Here is a 26,048-nt window from a genome sequence, read left to right on the forward strand (position 1 = left end):
CTAGGGCCCTGCTGCAAGATGACATGATACTATTTCATAAACTATCCGAATTGTCAGCAACTGCTGCTAATTTATTCATTGCAGGCGACTTTAACCTACCAACGATAGACTGGTCCTCAACAGACTACTTAAATATTAAAAACTATGCTGATAATTCAGCTGCTTATCATTTTGTTGAAACCCTTGTTAACTCAAGTTTATGTCAAATAGTTTCCGAACCTACGCGCTTTAGGCAAAATCAAAACCCATCAACGTTAGATTTAATTCTGGTAAATGATCCCGCATTAGTAAGTCAAGTCGATTATCTTTCACCTATCGGTAAATCTGACCATATAACCCTGATGTCAACAATCCAACTATTAGTATCTGAAATTCCCAAAAAAGTAACTAAACTAGTAAAACGTGTAAATTACAATAAATTCAAAAACGATTTGGAATCAGTGCAATGGACCAGCGACTTCTTCTCAAGCGATGATCCAAACGAAATGTGGAATAAGTTTATTATATTCTTAAATACAGAGATTAAGAACAACACCCATACTAAATATACTACGTTTAACTCATCAAAGCCCTGGGTTAACGATGATCTCCTACAATTAATCAAGCATAAAAGACGGTTATGGAACAAGTTTAAAAAATCACACGCGCAGCAGGACTACGACATACACCGACACTTTTCCAATACCGTTTCGGCGAATCTACATAAGGCAAGGCAAGCATACGAAGAAAATCTTTCTACCGATCCCAAAAAAATTTACAAATACATCAGACGGTCATTGAATACTAAGGTTTCAGTACCGCAGTTACACAACGATGATGGATCGCTATGTTTTGATGATAACAAAACAGCGAATATTTTTGCAAAATACTTTACCGGGGTGTTTACAACTGACCCTCATGGTTATCGGGTGAATAGTCAGCCTGAAGTTATGCTTCCGCAAATCTCGAGTGTCATAGAGAATGTACAATTTACTGAGGAAAAAATTAAAAACTGCATCTGTAGTTTAAAATCAACATCATCACCTGGACCAGACTTCCGTCTGCCTGGAAAATTGCTTCAGTAACGCCCATTTTTAAAAAAGGAGACAAATTCTGTGCAGAAAATTATAGACCCATCAGTTTAACCTCAGTGGTTTGCAAAGTAATGGAAACTATTATCAGTGAAGATCTGTCCAAATATGTAGTGGAACGGACCATTCTTCCTAGTCAGCAACATGGTTTCATAAGAGGTCGTTCGGTCCTTACAAATTTACTTTCATGTGTTAATTCTTGGACCAAATCTATAGACGAAGGTGTTCCTGTTGATGTGGTGTATTTAGACTTCGCCAAAGCTTTTGATCGTGTCTCACATAAAAAACTTGTATATAAACTAGATCAAATTGGTGTCAAGGGAAATATCAAGTTATGGATAGCTGATTTTCTGAAGGATAGAAAATTCTTTGTGCGTGTTGGGAACGAGTTCTCTCAATCTCTTCCTGTAACTAGTGGTGTTCCGAAGGGCTCGGTGCTTGGACCACTTCTTTTTAACATTTACGTTTACGACCTGCCAAGTGTGGTTTGTTCACCGAATGCTTCTTTTGCGGACGATCTTAAGCTCTTTAATAATCCAATAACCTATCGACACGTTTTACAGCAGGACCTTGAAAAAATATACAAGTACAGTGTAGACTGGTCTCTTCCTCTAAATTTGAACAAGTGCGTAGTTTTACACCTAGGAAAAAATAACCCTCACATGTCATATATTATAGGTAATATTGATCTTTCGCACGTTGAATCACATGTCGACCTTGGTATAACGATCACACAAAATCTGACCTGGTCAGCACATATTTCAAGAGTGTGCAAAAAGTGTAATACCACTTTATTTCTTCTAAGAAAGACATTTAAGGGCATTAGCTTCGAAACCTCGATTACCTTGTATAAAACACTTGTCCGACCCATTTTGGAGTATGGGGTCCCGTTTGGTCATGTGACCTAATAAGAGACCGAAATATGCTAGAGTCGGTTCAAAGGAGTGCTACAGGTCTTTCCTATGGTGCTGTGAGACCCTCATACGAAGAGAGACTTGAACAGTCTGGACTGAGCACGTTTGAGGATAGACGACTCAGGGGCGACCTAATTGTCACGTTTCGTGCAATTAGAGGAGGATTCTTCAATTTTGATTTGTCTCCGATTTTTACTTTAAATCGAGATGAAAGGTTGAGAGGACATAATTGGAAGTTGAAAAAAGACTTTAAAACGAAAATTCGCGAAAACTTTTTACCTAACAGAGTTTTTAATCACTGGAATGGACTATCAACTGAAATAGTGAATTCGACAACAGTAAACTTTTTTAAAAATAAACTAGATGTACCAGATAAGTAGACCTACGCCACTGAAAGTTTACCTATCGAACACTTTGTAGAACAATTTTTCTAGCTGTCACACTGTCTCTAGTTACTAGGCATAATAGGTTTCATAAACCTCTGCCTTTATTTTCTTTAAATAATAATAATAATAATAATAATAATTCTTTCTTCAATATTTTCTTCTTTTTGAATGTATGGGAAACTAGGGGAAATTAGGATCACCTTAAAATTTAACAAATGGCTACAGCAACCGAGATTTAAATTTAATTATCAGTAGTGGACCATTGATTGGCCCCAAAATGTTAAAAATATGCAAATAATTGTTTGGGTTGACTTTATCCAGTTGAAGTAAAAAGAATAAAATACCCTGATAAGTATGAGGCTTTTTAAAGTAAAGTAACTATTTATAACACGTCATAAACTATAATTCGCATTGACAATAAATTTTTTGCATTTGTTGGTCTTATTTTGATCGGACAATTGATTGGCCCCAATACAATACATGTTGTCTTAGCAAGGAAGTAATTGAGTTAAATTTAGCGACTTATATTTTTTGATCAAGTGATTATGTTGGTTGTTGGTAACCATGGTTACCACTTGTTTGAAGCTAACAATAATGGCACCACCACGAGTAGGTAAAGAAATTGAATCTTTAATCCTTCGCTTGCGTGAAGAAGAAATGGAAAGGTTGAATATCAAAATTGTGGGTGTAAAAGAAATGAGATTGCACTTCTCTGGAACATCCAACGGAGACTATCAATATGGAGTAGGACTTATTGCAGAAAAAAACATCGCCAAACATGTGATAATTTTTGTGTTTATATCGGAAAGAACTAAGTAAATATCATAAACGTGTATTTCCAACTTCTAACGGGAGTAACGAGGAAACTTACTGACACATATCAGATATATTGAAAAAGCTCCCTAAACAAGACATCATGATAATAATGGGAGACTTTAATGCAAAAGTGGGTAAAGGACGAGTTGGAGAATATAATGGACCACATGGGTTTGGAGAAAGAAATGAAAGAATAGAAAGTTTAACTGATTTTGCACCAATTCAAATATGGTCTTTAAATTTCCACCAAGGAGGATTACACCTGAAAATCACCAATAGACATCCCTGATACGATTGTGAGAAATCAGATCGATTACATTCTTGTAAAACAAAGATATAGGAATAGCTTCACCTTTGTGAAAACCTATCAATGGGCAGATATACAATCAGACCTAACGCGGTATTGGGAAAAATAAACGTTAAATTAAAGATAAGTATAGAAAAAGAAAGAATAACAACACAATATACGACATGCGAAAAATGAAAAATAAACACCGTAAAAATACAAATACAAATAAAGAAGGGGCATGCACAGCATCGGATACTGTTGTCTCCAAAGAAGGATGAAATAATAAAGAGGAAATCAAGGATGAACAATGAAATTCTGAAACTGAAACGTGAATTTTGAAAAATATAATAGAACAGAAGACCATAAGGCAAAAAATGAGAGAAGCAAAAAAAGATATGTGTTAAATATGTGCAAAAACAGAACTTCTCCAAGAAAAACATGACAGTTTCAACGCACATTTAAAAGTGAAGGAAGCCACTGGAAAATATGGATCAAAACCAACAAATAAACTTACAAATAATGGAGGGAGGGTTATACCTACTCGTAATTGACAAGAACTAAATCAAGAGCACCTGTACATTGTACCCCTTTTCCAAAATGAAAGACCAGAGCAACCTCAAATAGAAGCAGAAACCTGTCCAAATATCTAAAGTGCAGAATAAGAACTATAATAAAACGAATGAAGACAGCAAGGGTCCAGGACCAGATAATTTCCAAGCTGAATTCTTAAAACTCATGGACTACGACGTAATTAAATGATTAACCAAGATATTCAATCTGATATAGGTATGATACGGATATTATTCCAGAGCAATGGCTTAAGTCGGAGTTCATAACTCAACCAAAAAAGTCTGGAACCACAAAATGCGACAGATATAGAACAACAAGCCTTATGAGGCACTTGTTGAAGAAATTTTTGAAGATGGAACATAGACGGATTTATAAAACATGCGAAGAGCAGATAGAACCCACGCCATTTGGATTTAAAGACCCAGTTGGAAACGAGAAGCACTATTCAGCGTGCAGGCGCTCTTTCAGAAATACAGTGATGTGAACTGTGATGTTCACGTCTGTTTACTGGACTAGAGAAAAGCATTCGACACGGTCCAAACATCACAAAATGATAGAAATATTGAAGAATACGGGGTAGATGACAAAGATCTAAGAATAATAACGAACTTATGTTAGAATCAGATAGCCAGTGTGAGAGTAGAAGAAGATCAAAGGGGGACGGTCAGGATTATGCGAAGAGTGAGACAGGGTTGTGTATTATCGTCACTACTCTTTAATATTTATTCCAGACATACAGTGCGTTCGTAAAGTTCGGAATAAATTCGATAAACCTCTAAGTATAAATTTCTGAGAAAAATCCTCAAAGAGGTCAACTTTGTTTTTAAAAAGTGCATAATGTTCAGTACTTTACTTATTAACCCTCACTTTTTTCTTCTTTTTCTGCTTTGCCTTCGTACTAGCGTAACGATGAAAAGTAGATGTAGTCAAAAAAAGAATGAAAAAATAATGGACGATAGTCGCCACTATAATATCCAAAAAATAGAAAACGTAGAAAACTGTGACAGGTCGGAGCATGTTTGTTTTATTTGTAGAAAATTTGGTTGGTAAGGATAACCATGGTTCAATGGACACTGTGCAAGAACTGGGTGCACTCAGAATGTGCAGATAAGAGTATGTCGCTTTATTTAATTTGTCATAATCATAAACGTCTTTAGTTGGATAAATGTAAATCTGATCATCTTTGTTCGGAAATATCGATAACGCAATGTTTTGTTAAAAAAAAGACATGTCCTATGTTTGAATTAAGTTTTCTGTTTTCTATATTTTTTTTATAAATCTCTTTTAATTAGAATTTAATTTCCTTATAGGTCGTAATTTCGCATTCTTCTCCCTTCTCTTTTTTTGATTGCATAACGATTTAAATATGCTATCCACGAAAGGTGTGTGTCGCGAAAGACACACAAACTTGGTTCGAACTAATCTTCTTTAATTTTCTTATTTGATGGTTTGTTGTTACTGACACCTGGAGCTCTTAAAAATACTTCGTACATCACCCTCACCATTTTGCTTCAAAGCGATCAAAAACAGCGGACTTTTTGTAGAATTTTCATAATAAAAAGCTAGTGTCTCTCCTGTAAAGCACTTCGACATGATCTTTTTGCTACTAACACGACCGATAGGAAATCCCCCAAATTCCAGCTAAAATATTCATTTATAATACCACGAGTAGTACAAATTATGTCGATTATTTTTCAAACTGGTCACGAATTATCAATTGTGCTTGGGAATGAATCCACGAGTGCGTCAGCACGAGTGAGATTCCCAAGCACAATTGAATGAGTGAAACCAGTTTGAAAAATAGTCTACATAATTTGGACTACGAGTTGTATTCGGAGGACTATTCCATGAACCAACTTTGGCAATTTTGCAGCAAATTGGAAGAAGAAATTAACGCAGAAATCGAAGAAAATGTTTCCAACAACACAAAAAAGACACGTGAGTTCATTTGGAAGCAATTCTCAAGGCTGCATTCATTTCTTAAAAGTTATCGCTGGGATCACTAGTGGTATTACCGATACAATTTCCACGAGTGGGAATATTCGGTCCAATTTTTTGAAACCATGGTAACAAATGTGTAAAATTGTGTTTTTATTGGTCCATTTTTAACAAATGACATGTGAATGGAATAGTCACTCTAACAACTCGCCATTAACGATGATCAGATCGAGAGCTTCGATTAATGACCAACAACAAGGAGGCCTTCATCATTTCACTACCAATTTCAAAATTTTAATTAATCTATGAAAATCCATTTATTTATACCTACAGGGTTATTATAAGTGTTTCTAACAACGTATGGGACTGTGCGCTTTATTAAGGTGCGCCTGTACCTATACTTGGTCCAGGGAAAATTTGTCTTGCCTCAGGCAATGTTTTCTTTTTCTGTTACTGAAATGCGACCGACGATGCACGCGCTCGACAAGTCAAACCGCCAATTACTTTTTCAACGGTGACACATTTATTCTATTTACCTGGTTAATTTGGTCAGTTGGATTTAAACCTGGTATTGTTTTAATACTTTTTTTGTCGCGTGTCATTCTCACAGAGTCGGATTCAGAATTAGGCATTTGTGCGAGTCGGTATATATCATCTATATTTCGTAATTCTCGTATGTATCTCGTTTATCATTCCGAATGGTGTTAGCAAATGATATTTCCAAAGTATAATCGACTGATCGATTATTTGGTTGTAATAATGTTTAAATTATTATAGCTAAAAGCATGTTTTAAATTTTTTTGTGGTTCATAAGCTAAATCAGTGGTTACATAGACTTCACTTCATTATTGTTTACCAATCTAATATAATTTTTTTTTTTATAATATTTGCCATTCAACGTGGAAACGCTGCAAGCATTCGGGGCACTTTTCCAGATTCCGCATTATTATCGGAAATTTTCGCATTGTAAATTAAAAATGTTATTTTATGTTAAATTTTAATAAATAATTTTTATTCATATAATTTTAAAAGCCGTAATTTTAATATATAATTATCTGAGCCGGCCCTGCTTAGAGGCTGCAACTCAGCGCTTGGTTCTAGTTAGTCAGTAATGGAGTGATGTGGAAATGCATGTTAACGCACAGAAAACTGAATAGGTCGTGCATATAGCTTTAGGCTACTCCCGGCTAAATAAAGATTGGACCCACTATATGTACTTTCTCTATTCATAAATCAAAATTGTCAATCATATACATATTACACTATTAAATATAAAATTAGTCCCATTTGCAATTTTGATTTTATTTTTGAAGTGAAACTTTTTTATGGGAGGGCTTTGAACTTCTGATCGGCAACCTTTTTGTGTGACGAAAAGTGGTGGGGGTAAACACTGTCTCGCACAACGGTTGCGTCAATATTTCCATCTCACTTGAATGTAAGTTAATCTGTTTGACACGATACAAACATCCCTTAAATTTGTGTATACTTCTGTCTTTGTCACACTCACGGCATTTATCGAAAATGTCCTCTCTTTAAATTTGGAGGCTTAAAAATGAACAATGAGTTAAATACGCATTTCGATATTGTTTAGTGTTATCGTTGTTTATAATTTATTTTCTATGAATATGCCTAAGTTAGGCGCAGAAAGAACAAGAGCGTGGCGTGAGAGAAAACGTACGAGTGAAGTGACAGTTCAGAATGTGAAAAAAAGAAAAAATAAATCTGAAATTGAACGAGATAGTATAGAAAGGAGTAGAATACGTGCTAGTTTGGACGGTGTAAATAATAAAGACCACCTCCTCTTGCACCTATTAGTGATAATTTACAATATTCTGATTTCCCTGTAATACAAAAGTTTCACTTCTATCGTGCGTCTTTACGACATACTCTCTTTTTATTATTTTTTTCAATCAAAATACCTACAGAATTTTTTCTAATTCGTATTGTTCATCAAATTCATATAAAAGCCTTCCTAAGTCCGAGAGCCAGGGGTGTATTTCAACTAATGATTCAATACCGGCTGATTTATTTTTATGCTCATACCTCATAACAGAACTCATATAATGCAGGGCTGAACGTAGCGTTACCTGCTCCAGTAGCGGTGGGGGTGGCGGAGGGAAGGTGCCAAACCTATCAAAAAAAGCGATTTTTTAAATTATTTTTTCTACTTTGCGTTCGTACCGATGCTATTACGATACTGTTTTGCGTATCGTAATAGGAAAAGGCGTGATATAATAATAATAATACTAAAAATAGTGAAATGTAATTTTTTAATTTTGACGGATACTGTGGTGTCGCGGCAGACCGCAGACGTGACCTTGGGTGGAATCCTTCAACTTTAACGGTTTTGAATTTTAATTTTTTTTTTTCATTGAAAAAGTGGCAAAGTAGAAAAAATACTGTATGACATCTCGTTTATAAGGCATTTTACCGCACTTACTCCTTTAGGGCACTCCTCGCTACGCTCGTCGTGCTCTAAAACCGTGCGTGCGGTAAAATGCTTCTTATAAGACTCGTATCATAATATACTATTATACCGCATGAAATTTTTTTACATGATTACAACTATGAATATAAGTACGAGAATAATGGTCAGCTGTAAGTATGAGGGTGGTAAGACCGTCAGTCAACACAATAAAGCTCGATTTATAGATTGACGTCCGTACGTACGACGCAACCGCTTACGCTACCGCCGGGACATGAACCAGCGGAAACGAATTGGACCGTTTATAAATCGACGTATACGTTTTCCGTAAACGTCGTCCCGTAAGCGTACGCGAGAAAGTTGGTCATGTTTCAACTTTGGCGTCAACGTCTTGCGTCAGCAGTTCAATTCGACCAATCACAAGCCAGAAAATGCACACAACCGAACCTGCGTACTCACAAACAGAAGTTGACAGATGACAGAAGTGTTTTTTTTGGTCGTTGGTCGTGTTCTAGGCGTTTTCCACCGTCTTGTCCTTCTTATGTTTGTTCCAGCAAAATGAGCTGCACCTAATACAATGCAATCGACAATTATTCAGATCAAAGAAGGGGTTGAAATCTTGACCGTGTGTCGACAGGGATGGAAGTATTTCTGGTTGCGTATACCCGTTACAATTTAAATTTCGAAATTTTTTCCGAATCTCGGTCAAACAGGCAATAGCGCTGTATGTCTATTCTTCGTTATTGAAAACACCATTACGAAAGTAAAATTAATCTTTTAAGTCCTGAAGTAGTGACAGTTATTTGACGTTTATTAGCTGAGTTAGCAAAGATACGAAAAATCTGACACTGTCAAAGTCATAACCGCCCGTTATCTAGTAATTGTTGATTGCATCGTAAGTATGATCAAACTTGTAGCTGCTACGACTAATAATAATTAATAAACAATAAATAACAAATGTGTGTCTTGGTCGGCCATCACTGATTTTTTGACTTTTACTTTTGCGCTTGCGTACCGAATGCGACAGGCCAATTTATAAAATGGTCTGTCGTCGACTATGATACGTCAACGTCAGCGGTACCGTCAACGTTTGCGTCATACGTACGGACGTCAATCTATAAATCCAGCTTAAAGGGACTACTGCGTTCAAATATCCAAGCGGCGCGGCGCGGCGTACGATATTCTTTATGACTCAACTGACGGTCTTTACCCCAAAATTCATCTCGTTGATTATCGTTTTTATATTTTCAATTATTTATACTATCGCATACTTTAATATCACATGGTTTTTTAACAATTTAACAAAGGTTCAGTACTCCGAACATACAGTAATGCCATCATTTCTTCATTTTATTTGTATATTGTATATTTTTATAGGTAGTAATGGCAGGAGGAATTTAATTTTTAGTGATTTATAAGCGGTGCATTGGAAAAAAAAAATTAATTATATTTTGTAAGTGTACATATTGTATACATACAGTATGTCCCCGGATAGGTGAAACGACTCTTGTAAAAGATAAAAAAAAAAATTCTCGATTTAAATTTTTATTTTTTGGGGTTCAGCCCTGCTTGGTTAGAGACTACCTAATTTCTAACATAATTTTAGTTTTGAAAAATCAAGTATGTCTTGGAAATTAAAAAAAAAAATATATTTTTCTGTGGAATAAAGTGCCATTAATGTGGACTATATCATTCATTACTTTATAAACCAATAAGAATCTTTGATTTTCTTTAGTTACCATGTATTACAGCGATTGTTGTAGTAACCAGGGCGATTTCGAATATGCGAACCGTTGTATGTATATTCGAATATACCAACCTTTGTATTTTCGCTCGCCGCCTTAACTTACAAAAATTTTTGCGCTAGCCGTCACATTAACGTCACATTAAATCGCTCTGCTACTGAATGTGCCCAGTCGGTTTCGGGAACCTGTTTATTTATTTATTTATTTATTTATTTATTTATTTTATTCATGATATAGTCTACCCGTATACAACTCGAGGATGGAAAATTCTCGATTACTCGACGTGTTGCCGGAAACACCATTAGATCTACGATTTCGTGGTGTTTCCGGGCAACACGTCTCGTATAATCGAGAATTTTCAATCCTCTCGTTGTATAAAATATGAAAATACGACAAAAAGTTATTAAGAAGAGTTGTTTAGAATCAACATCTAGATCCCTATACCGTAGTAAAATGAATGTGCTTTTTCACTAGTCGTAAGTCATTTTACTACGTATATTAATTTAAAAAAAATCATAGTTGGCCGATGATTTTGAAATTTGGTATACCTAGATGTTGATTCTAAACAACTTTTATTAATAAGTTTTTGTCGTATTTGTCACATAAAAGGCACTTTACTCTACAGGAAAATAGGTTTTTCTGAAAATTTCCAAGTCATACTTGATTTTTCCAAACTAAAAGTATGTTAGAAATTTGGTAGTCTCTAACCAAGCAGGGCTGAACCCCAAAAAATAAAAATTTAAATCGAGAATTTTTTATTTTTATCTTTTACAAGAGTCGTTTCACCTATCCGGGGACATACTGTATGTATACAATATGTACACTTACAAAATATAATTATTTTTTTTTTCCAATGCACCGCTTATAAATTACTAAAAATTAAATTCCTCCTGCCTGAACCCCAGAAAATGAAAATTTAAATCGAGAATTTTTTGTCTTTCACAAGAGTCGTTTCACCTATCCGGGGACACACTGTGGACAATATGTGCACATACAAAATATAATTCAATTTTTTTTTTACCAATGCAACGCTTATAAATCACTAGAAATTAAATTCCTCCTGCCATTACTACCCTTACTACCTATAAAAATATACAATATACAAATAAAATAAAGAAATGATGGCATTACTGTATGTTCGGAATACTGAACCTTTATTAAATTGTTAAAAAACCATGTGATATTGAAGTATGCGATAGTATAAATAATAGAAAATATAAAAACGATAATCAGCGTATTGATTGTATTGTCGGATAAAGACAGTCAGTTGAGTCATAAAGAACATCGTACGCCGCGCCGCGCCGCTTGGATATTTGAGCGACCAAAGGTAAGTTGCGCACAGCCGCAAAGTTTGTCCCAAACCAGCAGGCGGTCGGGGATTATCGAGAGGTAAGTTGCGCACGGACGTCAAGTTATTATCGCTGTAGGGGGTGGAGATTAAAAATTGTCGGTTTACTCAAAGTATCTTATTTTGACCTGTGCCTCTAATTTAATATCCAAATAAATAGAAGTAAATAGCAAAATAGAACTAGGTTTATATTTTTTTTGTTTGACACTGCCAGAATTTGAGAATTTTCTCCTATGTGAACGGATTTTGATAAATGTCACAATTTGTCAAAACGAAACGTCAAGCTAATTTTATTATTATTATTATTATTATTATTAATTTCATGCTCAACAGGAAAATCCCAATTAAAGAGCACGTATAATTCGACCTATACAAATTAAATATCCGACAAATCCAACGATTTTAACACTTCAATGCTACAGGAGAACAGATCAACGAGATCACCAACAGAGTTGGAAATATTGAGCATGTTGTTCAAAGGAGAAAATTTAAGAAAATCCGTTCTTGGAGTTGATAAATAGAATAAGTTTTTAGTACGAGTAGTAATAGAATGCTTACCAACACAAAAATTAATCTGACTGAGCAGAGAACAGCAGTCAATCAAGTTATGAAGGATTTTGTACAAGAATAATAAATTCATTAATTTATTGCGTTCAGATAAAGTTTTAAACGAGAAACGTTCTAATAAAATGGTCTGTGAGTATCCAATAGGAGGATAACGTCCATCCTCTCTGAAACACAAGTATTTTAAGAATCTACGCTGCAAATGTTCAATACTAGCAATGTGAACAGCATGATGAGGAAACCAAACAATCGACACATATTCAAGTTTACTTCTGACAAATGATTGAAATAAGTGTATTAATGTGGAGATATTAGAGAAATCTCTGGTATTCCTAATAATATAGCCATAGGTCTTCCAGGAATTTTTTATAACAGAGTTGATGTGGCCTGTAAAAGACAGCTTATTATCAAACAGCACTCCCAAGCCAGAAACCAATTCAGGTCTCTCCAAAACAGCACCATCAATATTATAATTAAATTCAATCTTTTGTTTTTTATTACTAAGAGATATTACAACACATTTGGTTATATTTAACACCAAGTGGAGATTAAATCAATATTATCCTGCAACCTGACACAATCATCAAATTCTTTAATAGACGTAAAAATCTTCATATCATCTGCGTACAGCAAACAGATTTTAAAGGTTTTAAGCAATTTGGAGCCTTTAAGGGGCTCGTCGAACAAAAAAACGTTGTATTCAACTCGTTCGTGTGTAAATTGGGCCTTTTTTGGCACTCGTGGGCCTTTAAAACGCTCGTTTCACTCGCGTTTTTAAATGGCCCACGCGTGCCAAAAAAGGCCCAATTTACACACAAACTCGTCAAATAAACTACTATTATTTTATTATTTAGTAAGTATTTACATACATATCATAAAATCTACAACTACATACATGTAAATAAAATACAAAACTAGACTGAAACATGTTTTGGAACATTTTTTTTTGCTGTAGTCATTTTTATGTAGGTGCTTGTCTGAAATGTTAGCAAAGTATCTACAGACACATAAATATTTGGGTGCGCAAAATAAAAACTTTTATTAAAATGCGAATGAAATGACTCGCAAACGTTTGTCGTACGAGTTTGTTCGCTCTTAACTTGGCTCCATGAATATGGTGGAAATTTTTCGAATGATGACAAGTACCTAGTTCAGCCCTTCTTTGAAGTTGCTACTGACCACCTCGGGTGGCTTGGTGTTTAATCCCTTGCGGTAAAATAATCCCTTCGTCTTCTCTACCTGATTAAAATTCTCTCAATTCTAGGAAGTATTTTGACCGTATGCGCAACTAACCAAGTACCATTTGAGCGCAGTAGTCCCTTTTATCGTGTTGACTGACGGTTTTAAGGCGCGTTCTCACAGATCGATTTTAGTTGTTCAAGTAAAGTTGATCAATAAAAGATGAACATGAGTTGAACGGAGTTCTCGTTCACACGTTTCGATACAAACTGATAGCCAGTTTCAATTTCAATATGGCGTCGAATGCAGTTGTTCGTCTAGGTGTAGAGGTACTAACCGTTGCTTTAAGGGAAGAACAGAGAAAATTTTTATTGGATATGAACAAGAAGCGCAAGAAACGTCGGTTTTGGGCGAGACCATGGATTCTAAAAAGAAATCAATTAGGAGCATCCGAAATTTTGCTGAAAGAACTAGCATTAGAAGATACGGAAGGCTATAGAAACCATTTGAGAATGCCTGAAGAAAAATACTATGTTAAAATTGTCACTTTTTAGTGAAAATCAAATAGCAGGTAGTCAAGTTGAAATCGGTCTAGACACTGGGTTCACACGTTTCAACCTTTCAGTGAATCGAGTATGACTCAGTTCTTGAACGATAAAGTTTGACTCGGTCAAACTTTTGTTGATCCACTAAAAACTTGATCAACTGAGTTGAAACATACAGTATCGGACATAAGTGAAGCAACAAAATTTATTTTTGAAATATACGATCGTTTTTCAACTTCTGTGAAGCAGTAGAGTAACAATGCGTCCAGTATTTTTTACATAACTTATCAATAGTCCACTTCGGATGAAAGAAATAAAATTACAACAAAAATTGTTTTCTTTTTAATATTCGAAACAAAATGTTGACTTTCACAACACGACAAAAGTAAAGCAACAACTAGGAAATGTATGCAATTAATCTATAGTTTAAGTTTATAACAGCTATTGTAATGTTTAGTATTCAATATTTAGTAGGACCACCTTTACTTTTTATCACAGCGGCGCACCTTCTTGGCATAGGGTCTATTAATTTGTCTAACGTACTCTGTGGAATTTCGTTCCATACTTCTTGTATCTTTTCCATTAGCTCATTTTTATTTCTAAAGTTTTGACATCTTATTCGCCTTTCCACTTCTTCCCATAGATGCTCAATGGGGTTTAAGTCTGGAGATTGCGACGGCCACTTCATAACTCTAATCAGGTTCTCTTGAAGCCATTCTCTAACTAGTAATGAGGCATGTTTTGGGTCATTATCGTGCTGGAACACAAATCTCAGTGGCATATTCCACTCAGCGTAAGGTAGCATGATTCTATTTAAAATCTCCCGATAGTGGAATCTATCCATGTTACCGTCAATGAACTGTAAAGGGCCAACACCGTGATGTGAGAAGCAACCCCACAACATTACATTTCCTCCACCATGTTTTACTGTTGGTGCTATGTACTTTTCATTGAATCTTTCGTTCATAGGCCTTCTTACCCATCTTATCCCGTCTGATTTAAATAAATCATATTTTGTTTCGTCGCTGAATAAAATTTTTTGCCAGTCTTCACGGTTCCAGCCTACATGCTCTCTGGCAAATTCCAATCTAGCGGCTTTATTTTTTCTGGAAATCAATGGTTTTCTAGCTGGACGTCTTCCAAATAATTTAGCTTCTACTAATCTGCGTTGAACACTTCGAGTGCTCAAGTTTAAGTTTTCTATTTCGCTTTTTATACGAGGTGCAGATTTCCAAGGGTCGTTTTGAGATATTCTTTTTATTAATCTGTCTGTTGTTAAAGAAGATTTTCTTGGTCTTCCTGTTTTTAAAATATCATCCAGGTATCCCCGCTCTTGATAATTTTGCAATATGCGACAAACAGTATACCGAGGAATAACAAAACGTCGACTAATTTCGGCTTGACGTTCTCCATTATGAAACGCCTCAAGAACTCGTTCTTTGAGTTGTTTTGATGTTTTAACACCCTTCGGCATTTCTAAATATTACAATCGTCTAATTACTTGCACAAACTGTCATTGAAATATGACGTTTTGTTTCCACGACACTCTTTGATATTTGTTGCTTTACTTTTGTCGCGACACCTGCTCTGCTGACAGAGGGAACTTTTGGAAAAAAAAATTATAACAAATAAACAAAAGCATTTTAAGTTATTCATTCCTCACAACAGTGTTACGAATTCCCGAAAAAAATAATAGCATGCAGTTTATTGTGGTAAATTAAGAATGACATAATTCTAAAAATCCAAAATATTCAAATTATGGTAAATTATAACTTTGTTGCTTTACTTATGTCCGATACTGTAGGTTCTCACGATAATTTTCATTCAACTTTTATTGATCAACTTTACTTGAACAACTAAAAAAAATCGATCAAGTTCTATGAAACAATTTTCCTTCAAGGTATTGTACTTTAATCTATATATATAAAACTGAATGTCTGTTTGTATATTTTGTATGCAAATCTACGGTTTTACTCCGATCTTGATGAAATTATGTACACTTGATCTTCAAAACAAAAACAAAATTAGTGTCTACTTTAATTTTACAAAAACCAACCCCTACTACCATTTTCAACCCTGTTAAGAAAAAAAGACAGATTTTTCGAGTTGGAAATACCCTCACCTTCGCCGCTTCACCCTTATTTCATCCTCTGAGTATATCGTCACCTTCGCCGCTTGACACCCACAAAAAGCAACCCCTATTATCATTTTTAAGCCTGTTAAGCACAAAAAAAGTTTTTTCGAGTTGTAAATCGCGTTTGCATGATATGTTCAGGTGTCATAGTTACATTTGGTTGTTTATAAAAGTAGCAATTTCGCAAAATGTGTTTGAATGATTGTGTTTTACCGGAAGATGTCTTAAATGAAGCAAAACAAGCTTCAAATAGCTTAATACCGGAAAAATCAAAAGGCAGGTATCTGAAATCAAACGAGACAATCAAACAATAGGAAGATCTAAATAAGGTTACAACTGAAAATAAAAGTGTTATGTTGGCGTATTTTCATGAATTGGTAAGTGATCATAGTGTTAGTTTCTTATCGTATTGATCTTTTTGATATACTCGAAGAAAAAAGTAGTCTACAGTAAAGTTTTAATTATTCTTCGTAAAAAGACAAACTTCATATTGAAATTACTGCGTTTATAGCAATACATGAAAGTAGAAACATAATTTTAAAACATTCTGAAATTTGCGGGCAAAGCCGCGGGTAAAAGCTAGTTTTAAATAAACCATGAACCTTCAATAATGACGGAAATAAATACCTATTTAACATTTTTTTGAAAAATTGTTATCTATTTACTGAACTCACCATGAAGTCAATTTTTTTTCTCGCAATCTTCATGAATAGTTCTGGTTGTGTTTTTCTTTTTGTCAAAAAGTAATAGCAATAGCGAATAACGAAATTAGTACCTACTTGTACTACGAGTATAACACATAATTTAAAATTATCTTGGATTAACTTGTAAGTATTTGCGATTTTCTTGGACGAACTAATAAACTGTTACTCAACAACCACTGCATTTCTTTTAAATAAAATGTTATGGTAATGGTTCAAGGCTGCTACAAGTGCAGTTATTAGATAATGAAACAATTTTATCAGAACAATTATTTTGCAGTTAAGCCTGAGCTATACATAATATGTACAACATAAATAATTATGTAGTATATTACTTAACGAGCTATTATGATGGCTATGATTCACCGGAGCCGAAGGCGAGTCAAATGCGGCATTTTGTCTAGGATTTGAAAAAACTGTCATTAAATACATACGTTAAGTAGTCAATCAACATCATTGTATGGTTACAAGTCCAAGCACCGAGAAAAGTTGCAAGACAAAATAACAACATTTTTTAACACCAATAATGAGTTGGTGCATCATAGTTAAAGTAACGCTTAAGGTATAAGACTATATGGCCCTTTAAAAGTATTTGACCGGAGATAAACGTTCCTTTTGTCGCAATTGCAGTAAGCGGTCAGCCCAACCATAAATCATGCTTCAAGCAATTCTCTGTTGTGAATTCCAGAGCTGGCCTCAAAACAAATGCGTATGGACGAAATTATATTTATTTATTAAATATACAATACTATTACAAATCATCTTTACTGTTTTCAAGACACAAAGTAGGTACTAAAGGGAATTTCGTTACAATAACAAAATTTACAATAAACAGCAAAAACATGTTCCATCACAAATTTTTAATCCCTGCCCTGAACGAAGGAAAAGGGATGCAGCTGCACGAGCCGAGACAACCATCTTACCGCCAATATTGGTTTCCATTATTGGGATAATTTTAGTGCTGCCATATAATCTTATACCGGGTGTAGAATTGGTTTACGAGACATAGGATTTTACATGTAAAAATAAATAGTTTCAATTATTGGCTCCCCTAATAATTTTATGCCAAAATAGTTAAAATGAAAGTTAGAGAGAATTAAAAATACTGTCTAATTCCACTCTTTGTTTTTTTATAACATCTTGTGGTACTGAAAGAAAAGCAAGAAAGGAGTTAACACAAAAATACTAAAAAGTAGCACTAGCCATGAAATTTGACTTTTAAAATACTATGTATTTGTCGGATGGTTTCTCTATCATTTAATTGTCTTTTAATTTGCCCTTCAAATAAAGTCGTACAGGACTACAGGAAGAATGAAAAGGTATCTTCCATTAAATGCTCAAACTTCTCTACAATTCTTCCAATTGTTTCTGTGGCAGGAATTGATCGGTCTGGGAAACCTGAAGCAAATGTTGCTTGGAAGTTGCTTAAAAATATCCTCCATAATAACATTTAAAGAAATAAATACAATTTCATGCTTAGTAGTACTTTTTACTGTTTTGTGTCAACTTTTTTCTTGCCTTTCTTTCAGTACCACAAGATGTTAGAAAAAAAGTAAGACTAAAATTAGACAGCAATTTTAATTCTCTCCAACTTTCATTTTAACTATTTTGCCGTAAAATTATTAGGGGAGCCAATAATTGAAACTCTTTATTTTTACATGGAAAATCCTATGTCTCGTAAACCAATTCTACACCCGGTATGTATAGTTCTCCCAGAGCTGCAGCGGTTTTATGGCAGGGTACCATTGTATAAACGTTAACAACACCGACAAGAGGTTTAAACCGCAAGTACAACCCCTAATCGTAAATTCGTCCAAGTACTACCCTGTAAACTGACAGGTATAGAACGAAAATGATGATTGACAGGGGTCTGTTTATGTCGCGTATCGGCATCTCAACAGGCGTAATAATTACTATTGCCCTGCCATAAAACCGCTGCAGCTCTGGGAGAACTATACCTTAAGCGTTACTTGGCTTTACTCAACATTTATTAAAAGAATTTCAGAAAGTAGATTTTCTATGAACTCCATTTCTTTCAATTTAAAGTTAAAATTTAGTAGTAAAGGTTGAAAAGAATGTTAAACTGTGGTAATGATTGTCGTAAAATTTCTGACCCGCGAGGTTCGCAACAGCACTATTTATTCAACACTAATACATTTTTACTTATTATGTACAGTCGATGGAGAAGTAAAACTGGGACAAAAATGACAATCACATAACTCAAAATTTACAAATTTGCATCGTTTAATTATGGCTTTATCACAAATAGGTTAACTTTGGTATGACATATTATATAGACGCTGACAAATATATTGACAATTCAATGGTCTGATTTACACAGATTAAATTTTAAGTGTCCCAGTTTTATTTGTCCACCAACCGTACTTAACTGATTAAGTAAAAATAAAATATTGATAGGTAAGTTAAAAACAATATCGTAGAAACACAAGTACAGCCTATAATCAAAATACACGGAAATATTTAAGCACGTAAGTACTGAATACTCCCGCATTAATGAAAAAAATGCTTTTTTTTGCAAAACATAAACATATGTGAACAAATGGCATGGCAATTTAGACAATAAATTGTGGATGGGCCACTGTCTTGGTCTCAGAGTCGAAATCATAAAAACATAATTTATGAAGACATTTGTTAAGTACGTGATGATAGAATCAATAATTATTGCTATTTAATGAGTTTTATTATTGTGGACAGAAAAATAACGTCGTATTTTTTGCTAGACAATCCAACCAAAAATTTTTTAACCAACCAAATTGCAGCATTTTTCAAATTTGGACCAATCAAATTGATTTTATAGTGAAAAAATGTATGTCTAAATGAAACGTCAAATTTATTAGGTCAAAATGAAATGTCAAATTTATATTAGACCACTTATTGTATTATAGTTGATTAAACTTTATATAAAAAATCATCATTAATCATAATGTTGTAATTATAAAGTCTGTGTCTAGTAATTACATTTTTACTGACGTAATCACATATCAAATTAATGTAGTCGGATAAATATTTGTATTGTTTTCAACTGTCATAAATTCTCAATTTTCTCCTTTGTAAACTGCCTCTTAACTGCCCTAAAGCAAAATGAAGATAACGAACTGTTGCCCTAGACAACACATTCAACGTCATATTTCTGACAGGTCTTGAAAAATTTGTCAAAACTTGTCAAAAGCAAATGCGAAGCCATTTTTAAAAGATTTAGAAGCTTCAGGGACGTCGTTTCCAACAATAAAAATTTGTATGCAACTCGTTTTTTGGTAAATTGGGCTTTTCTAAGTGGCCTAGAGGCCTTAAAACCCTCGCTACGTTCGTGTTTTAATCTTGTCCCTCGGGCAATCGGAAAAGCCCACTTTACACAGAAACTCGTTGCATAAATAACTTATCTACTTTGCGTTACAAATGGGCTCATTATTATATCGAAAACAGTTTAATAATGAATCATATTATGAAACTGTTTTTGGTAACTTTTAGCTTTTGGAATATGTATTAGCAACATCAGCCGCTTTATTGGTACACTTTGAAATCATAAATATTACAAAAAATGGAAATAAGAACGTGAATACATTAGTGATGTGACATGAATATACCTTTCGTTGTCATGGAAAACCAAAATTAATTTCCAATCTGTCACTTAATCTCAACTATATTATTCACATTCATTTAAAAAATTAAGATTGTTGAATATTTGATTAAAGCTTTTGAAACGTTTGTTAGTAGTATTTTATTTGACGTTACAAGGTACTCCTGTCAGATCAATCATTAATAAGTTAATATTTAGACTTCACGTTTCTCCGGTCCTCTCGGATTGTTGATGATGCCATGGAAACTTTAAAAAACGCGCGTTTTTAAAAGTTCGATTTATACACGCTCAGGCGTGTTTTAAATAAGCAAAATAGCTTACCAATAAAAAAATGACATTTATTGAAAACGCTGTACACTGTGTGCGTTAATTCACCAGCTGATTTAGGTACAAAAGCTGATTTTGTAGACTGAGATCAATGAGTAATAAATAAAGTGGTGTTCCTCAATGTGTAAATAAATGTAGAGGTAGGGTGTGCAAAATTGTGGAAGAACTGTGTAATAAGAGTATCGTCCTGATTGATTGTGGTTAAATAACGATAATAATGTACTGAATAAATTTATTTACACTTTACATATTCGTACTTTCAACTCTAACTGAAAATATCTACTAACTAATGAAAGGTAAACTAGACTAGAAAAATTATTTTATGTTCGATTGTATTATAATTCATGATTTATGATATCGTTTAGTGTCCACAAACTATCTGTTTATGGACTAGTCCATAAAGATAGTAAACGGACGTCAAAATTTTCCTAATTTTATTTAAATCAGGAATGAATACAATTAATAGAAAACTTTGCAGACAAGATGCTTTAGCTTCTGCCGCAATTTCACTTACTTTGCTCATTATTACAACTAGAAATAAAGACGATTTCAGTTCGTATTTCAAACACAAACACTGTTCGTTTTCAAATAAATAGTAATAAATAATTTCGTAGCCACAGAAACAAAAACAGAACACTTCGAAATTATCGTAATTTTTAGAATCTATTAATTTTGTATGTAAAAGAAACTTAACTTTACAATCGAACATAAAGCTTTGTATGTAATTCGTACATAATTATGCTTTGTGAACTTGCCCTATTTATTAGCCTCGCTCGCAAAGCGAGCTCTGCCATAAACTATAGGACTCGTCCACAAAGACCTATACAGGGTGTTTTCGAAGTTGAAGCGTTCTTTTAACATATGATAGTATGCGTTGTTCTAAAGAGTTTTAGCCAAAATCACCTTAGTAAAATGTGTACGTTAATGAAGATGCAGTAAGTTAATTTTTTTGAAATTTTTGAAACCGGTCCTGCTCAAATGTGCGCTGATTTATTAGAAATTACGTTAATCAAAAATACTGTCAGAATTGTCATCTAATTAGTCGGAATGGCTTTATCATTTCGAAAATAATGAGCTCAGAGATATGTTGCTAATGTATGGGCAATGTTACCACGTTATCAGAATGCAGCTGCGGCGTCCAGAGAGTACGCAGAGCGATTTCCAGAAAGACACCATCCTGGGCCACGTCAGTACAGTACAGCGGAGAAATAGACAGGACCGGACTTAAAATTTTAGAAAACGATAAAAATATACAATCAATTATCTCCGTTAATACAAACATTTTACTAAGAAGATTTAGGCTAAAATTCTTAAGAATAATGTATAGTACCTCGTGTTACAAGGAACGCCTCAACTTCGAAAACACCCTGTATTATGTACTTATTTTACATAAATAGCTATTATAATAAATGTTCTGTGTGCCTTCCGTTGGCATTTATGCACATTTGAGTACGCCGGTACCAATTTTCATAAACAGAATTCTGCATTTCTGGGTTTTTACGAATCTGGTTCGCGGCGTCTGTTACGCGTTTCTGGAGTTGGCCTTTTGTATTTATTTCAACTTAGTATACCAAATCTTTCGTGTGGCCCCAAAAATTAAAATGCAGAGGGGTTAAATGGAGGATCGGGGACGCCATCGTATTGGAATCAGTCAGAACCAACCTCACATAAATGCAGATGTAGCTCCACAAAAGTACAACGGGATGGAAGGACTCCTTCAGGAAAACGCTCGCCTTGCCGGTCTTGAATTACCACGTGTTTCGCCATAGAGTAAATGCAAATCGGCGTATTCTTGTATTGTGAATTTCATAACTTTTTGAAGGATTCGCAAATTTAAAATTAAACTTGACAAATGTCATAGGTGTTACAGGTACCGTTGGTAAAGAAATTGCAGCCAAGTAAACCAGAATTACCTTTTTAAAACCGATTAACTCATTAGCGTACAGCAAATTTTAACCAAATTTTCAATTATTTTTATCTCGAAAACGAAAAGACTTTTATTAGAAACATTTTTTGTGTATGAGTTTTACTCATCGTCACCTATTACTGGATTTCTTCTGGCAGGTTATATCGGGACTACCCTGTATGTGTAGCAAATATTTTTTCGACTGTAATAACACAAGAGGTTTCATTTAGTCGGATAAATAAAGGGCCTTCAAATCAGTGGCGGCTGGTCTGGGTAGGCAGGGTAGGCAGTGCCTACCCAAAATATTCAAAGCGAAAATGAAGAAATTACGTCTAATAGATTTATAAAAAAAAAAACAATTGCTGAATTTAATCTTAATCTAAGTTCTATGCAGAAAACCGTGAATAATTTGTTTTGTTAAATTATTATTAATTCAACGTTGCGCTTCAGTTTAGCTGGAAAGTTGAACGAAGGCAGGCGAGCCCACCCTGGATTATGGCCGACGAAGCTAGTGCGTACGTACGATTCTATCAGTTTCTGTGTTCTCTCGCGTCAACTCGAGCCGAGAGTACGACTAGGCTCTCGATCGCTGTTTGTTGTCCGGGTGGGCTAGCCTACCCTGGCAGTCCAAGCGTACCAGCGTACACACGTACGCATGCTGTTATATGAGTTTGATACAGTGGCGGCTCGTCAGGGTAGGCAAGGTAGGCGCCGCCTACCCAGACTTTGCCAAAGATATAAATTTATTCAAGTTAAAATTTATTAATAAATATAATTTAATAACTCTGAAATGTAATTTTTAATTTTTGTTTGTCTACATTATCGAATATTTTATCCATTGGCAGCGCGCAATGAGCGAATGAATCTCCGCTAATAACTTTGCACTGTCTACCAATACTTTGGCTTGAATCATGTGTGCTACGCTATCGTAAGCGAGGGCAGGCGACTGCACGCCTAAGCTAAATTTCATCTGAATTTTGCGAACGTGAGAGATTACCCTCTCTCTCTCTTTTCTCTTTACACTGTGTCAGAGTGAAATTGACGTGAGGGCAGAATATGTCAATATAGCGTTTAGAAGGCAACTGGATCGGTTGCCTTTGCCGCTTTCGCACCGATTCGTTTTCTACCTAGTCTGGGGCGCATGAGTTGTTGCTTCATTTTCTTCAAAATTCAGATGATTTTACAGGTGTTATAATAAGTGAATTTTCATTTATAAAGGATAGACATTTACAAAAAGTAGGTAGGTAACTTGGTATTGTTAACTTGTATAAACCCCGTGACAAATTAATCAAGGAAAGAAATAAAATCAACTTACTTTTCATTAATAAGCAAACTTGTAACTATTAGTATTATTATAAGTTACTGAATAGTAGTTTTGTAAACATATAATTTTTGTGACCAAAAACATTAATTAATATCTCCTGGTGTCAAATTATGTACATAGCCCGTTCGTTAGAAACTTTCTGATTTCCCAAAATCGTATTAATATGAAAATTGGTGGGCGACTATAATCGACTGCTCCAAGCTCAAATAAAATATTTTCAAAATGGCGACACTTCCGGAAATACCGGAAATCGACGTCATCTTTGTTTTTTTTTAAATAGAAAGGCCCCATTTTAATTATAAATCTAGATTCTACGTTAAATTTTGAGTTTAGAACGTCCTTTTGTTAACACTTATCTGTCATTGTTTTTGACCCACGTCATCTTCTTCTCTAAAAAGCAGGGTTACATGGCTTCATTAAAAAATATATATCTCCTGAACCATCGCAAATAAATAATTGTTTTTTGTTTATCGAATTCCTGAAGGTTTGGTCGATCTTTTGCGCTATTAGTGACATTTTTTTAATGTTTCATTCGCCGACTGCAATTTTCAAATTTATGTATTGCCGCCTACCCACACGAAGAGGGTACAAGCCGCCACTGGTTTGATAGCGTCTAATGCATTACTGAAAAGATTTTTTTTTCACGAATAAAACAAGACAACAGTGTCATCGATCATATGTTTACCTTTTTTTTTAGATTGTGATAAAGCCAGACAATACATTTTATACTGTTTCGTGTATTTGTATTTTGTATTTGTCAATACTAATACATAATACATACTGTCTAATAATAAAATATGTTAAAAATAAAAACTAGGAAGGCGCAATCAAGAAAGAAAGACCGTAAATTTTGAAATTTATTTACATATATAAAAATACCCATAGCCTAATAGGGTACTGGGCACTTGAATTTTACTTATAATTTAATGAGCCTTATATCAGTTACTAGAAACAGCTTCCATTGTAAATCAATATGAATCATATATGTACAAATAGTGTGATCTTAAGCTGTAGGCGATCGGACCTACCGTAACCAAGTGCAGGCTAGGCCTGCCTTACTGAAACTCGCACGCGCACATTGTCATAATATGATGAAAAACAAATCGTTCGAAATTTAAATAAACCATGTCCTGATCTGGTAAATTTAATTTATAATGAAAAGAGACGGTGCACGCGCATGTTTTCAACTTCGTGGTATCAAAAGTGTCAATGGATTTCTGGAAGCATAAACAAGAATAGATTGTATTGTTGGTATTATTTATTATTTTGCGAAAACACACGGAGTCCCTGGAATTCAACCGGTTATAATAATTTGAAACAATTAGAATTAGCAATGTCAACCCAGCAACACGAAATTTCGAAAGAACACGTACACGCAGCCTTAAAATTCAAACTTTTTGGGAAACAACACCATTGCAGCTGCGTTAGATTTGGGACATCGGGTAAGCATTTTGAGACATAACGAAAAAATGAAAGAGAATCGGGATATTTTAAAACGTTTAGTCGATATGACACTCTATTTATCGACACAGGAATTGGCGTTTCGTGGTCACGATGAAACAGAAACGTCATTAAATCAGGGCAATTTTAAAGAGCTCGCGAAACTTTTAAGTACGTATGATGAAAAATTTTAAACTTTTTTAAACGAATATTCTGTATTTAGCGGTTTATCAAAAACCATTCAGAATGAGTTAATTGAAAGCATCACGAAAGTGATAATAAAAACCATAGAATCAGAAGTAGATAAATCTGTTTGTTTCTCGTGGCAAAAGGTCGAAAGGCAAATGATCTTTTTAACTTATTGACAACGACTTTTAGTAGATTCAATCTTCTACAAAAATTGGTAGGTCAAACGTATGACGGAGCTTCAGTGGCTTCAGTAATGGCAAGAGAGCAGTCAAAAATTCGTTCAATAGCTGCCCAAGCAAACAAAGTTCACACATTGTTATGCCCACAGACTAAATTTAATATTACAGGACGCTTCAGGTAAAATCAAAGAGTGTCGAATATTTTTTTGCTAATGTTGCCGGATTTTCAAGTTTTTTTTCAAAATCAACGAAAAGGACCAAATTATTAGATGATGACTTAGGGTTAATTGTGTAAAATGACAAAAAAAAGTGCATATGTATAATGGTATACATTAATCCTTATGCAGGGCCTAAGTGCCTACCCAGATTTTTTTAGTACGAGCCGCCACTGCTTCAAATAAATTTATATTTAGAGCAACCTATGGAAATTCAATTATTTGCAACATTTTTCCAGCGTAGAA

The 26,048-nt window shown here is 34.4% G+C and overlaps 2 protein-coding genes across 9 annotated transcripts in view; one reads left to right on the plus strand and one right to left on the minus strand.

The window, feature by feature from the left end:
* LOC138132765 (lipase 1-like) overlaps window positions 1-26,048 on the minus strand; it is a 32,097-nt gene that overhangs the window by 3,269 nt on the left and 2,780 nt on the right. For 2 of the 8 annotated variants that reach the window (XM_069050392.1, XM_069050390.1), the window contains exons 1-2: window positions 16,598-16,811; window positions 8,027-8,113 (exon numbers count right to left, since the gene is read on the minus strand). The exons of 1 other annotated variant lie outside the window; for it this stretch is intronic. The gene's annotated coding sequence lies outside the window, so the exon portion shown is untranslated. Of the gene's footprint in view, window positions 1-8,026; window positions 8,114-16,597; window positions 16,812-26,048 lie in introns of those variants that run through there. 5 more of the 8 variants (XM_069050386.1, XM_069050384.1, XM_069050385.1 and 2 more) reach the window with 5 other exon arrangements.
* LOC138133194 (uncharacterized) lies at window positions 1,993-2,364 on the plus strand. The gene has a single exon (XM_069050999.1). The coding sequence runs from the start codon at window positions 1,993-1,995 to the stop codon at window positions 2,362-2,364; it is 372 nt and encodes a 123-aa protein (XP_068907100.1).

This window comes from Tenebrio molitor, chromosome 6 (assembly GCF_963966145.1).
Source record: "Tenebrio molitor chromosome 6, icTenMoli1.1, whole genome shotgun sequence".
NCBI classification, from domain to species: domain Eukaryota; kingdom Metazoa; phylum Arthropoda; class Insecta; order Coleoptera; family Tenebrionidae; genus Tenebrio; species Tenebrio molitor.

Excerpts from the sequence above, each read along its gene's own strand:
- LOC138133194 (XM_069050999.1), top strand. The coding sequence starts at position 1,993 with ATGCTAGAGTCGGTTCAAAGGAGTGCTACAGGTCTTTCCTATGGTGCT.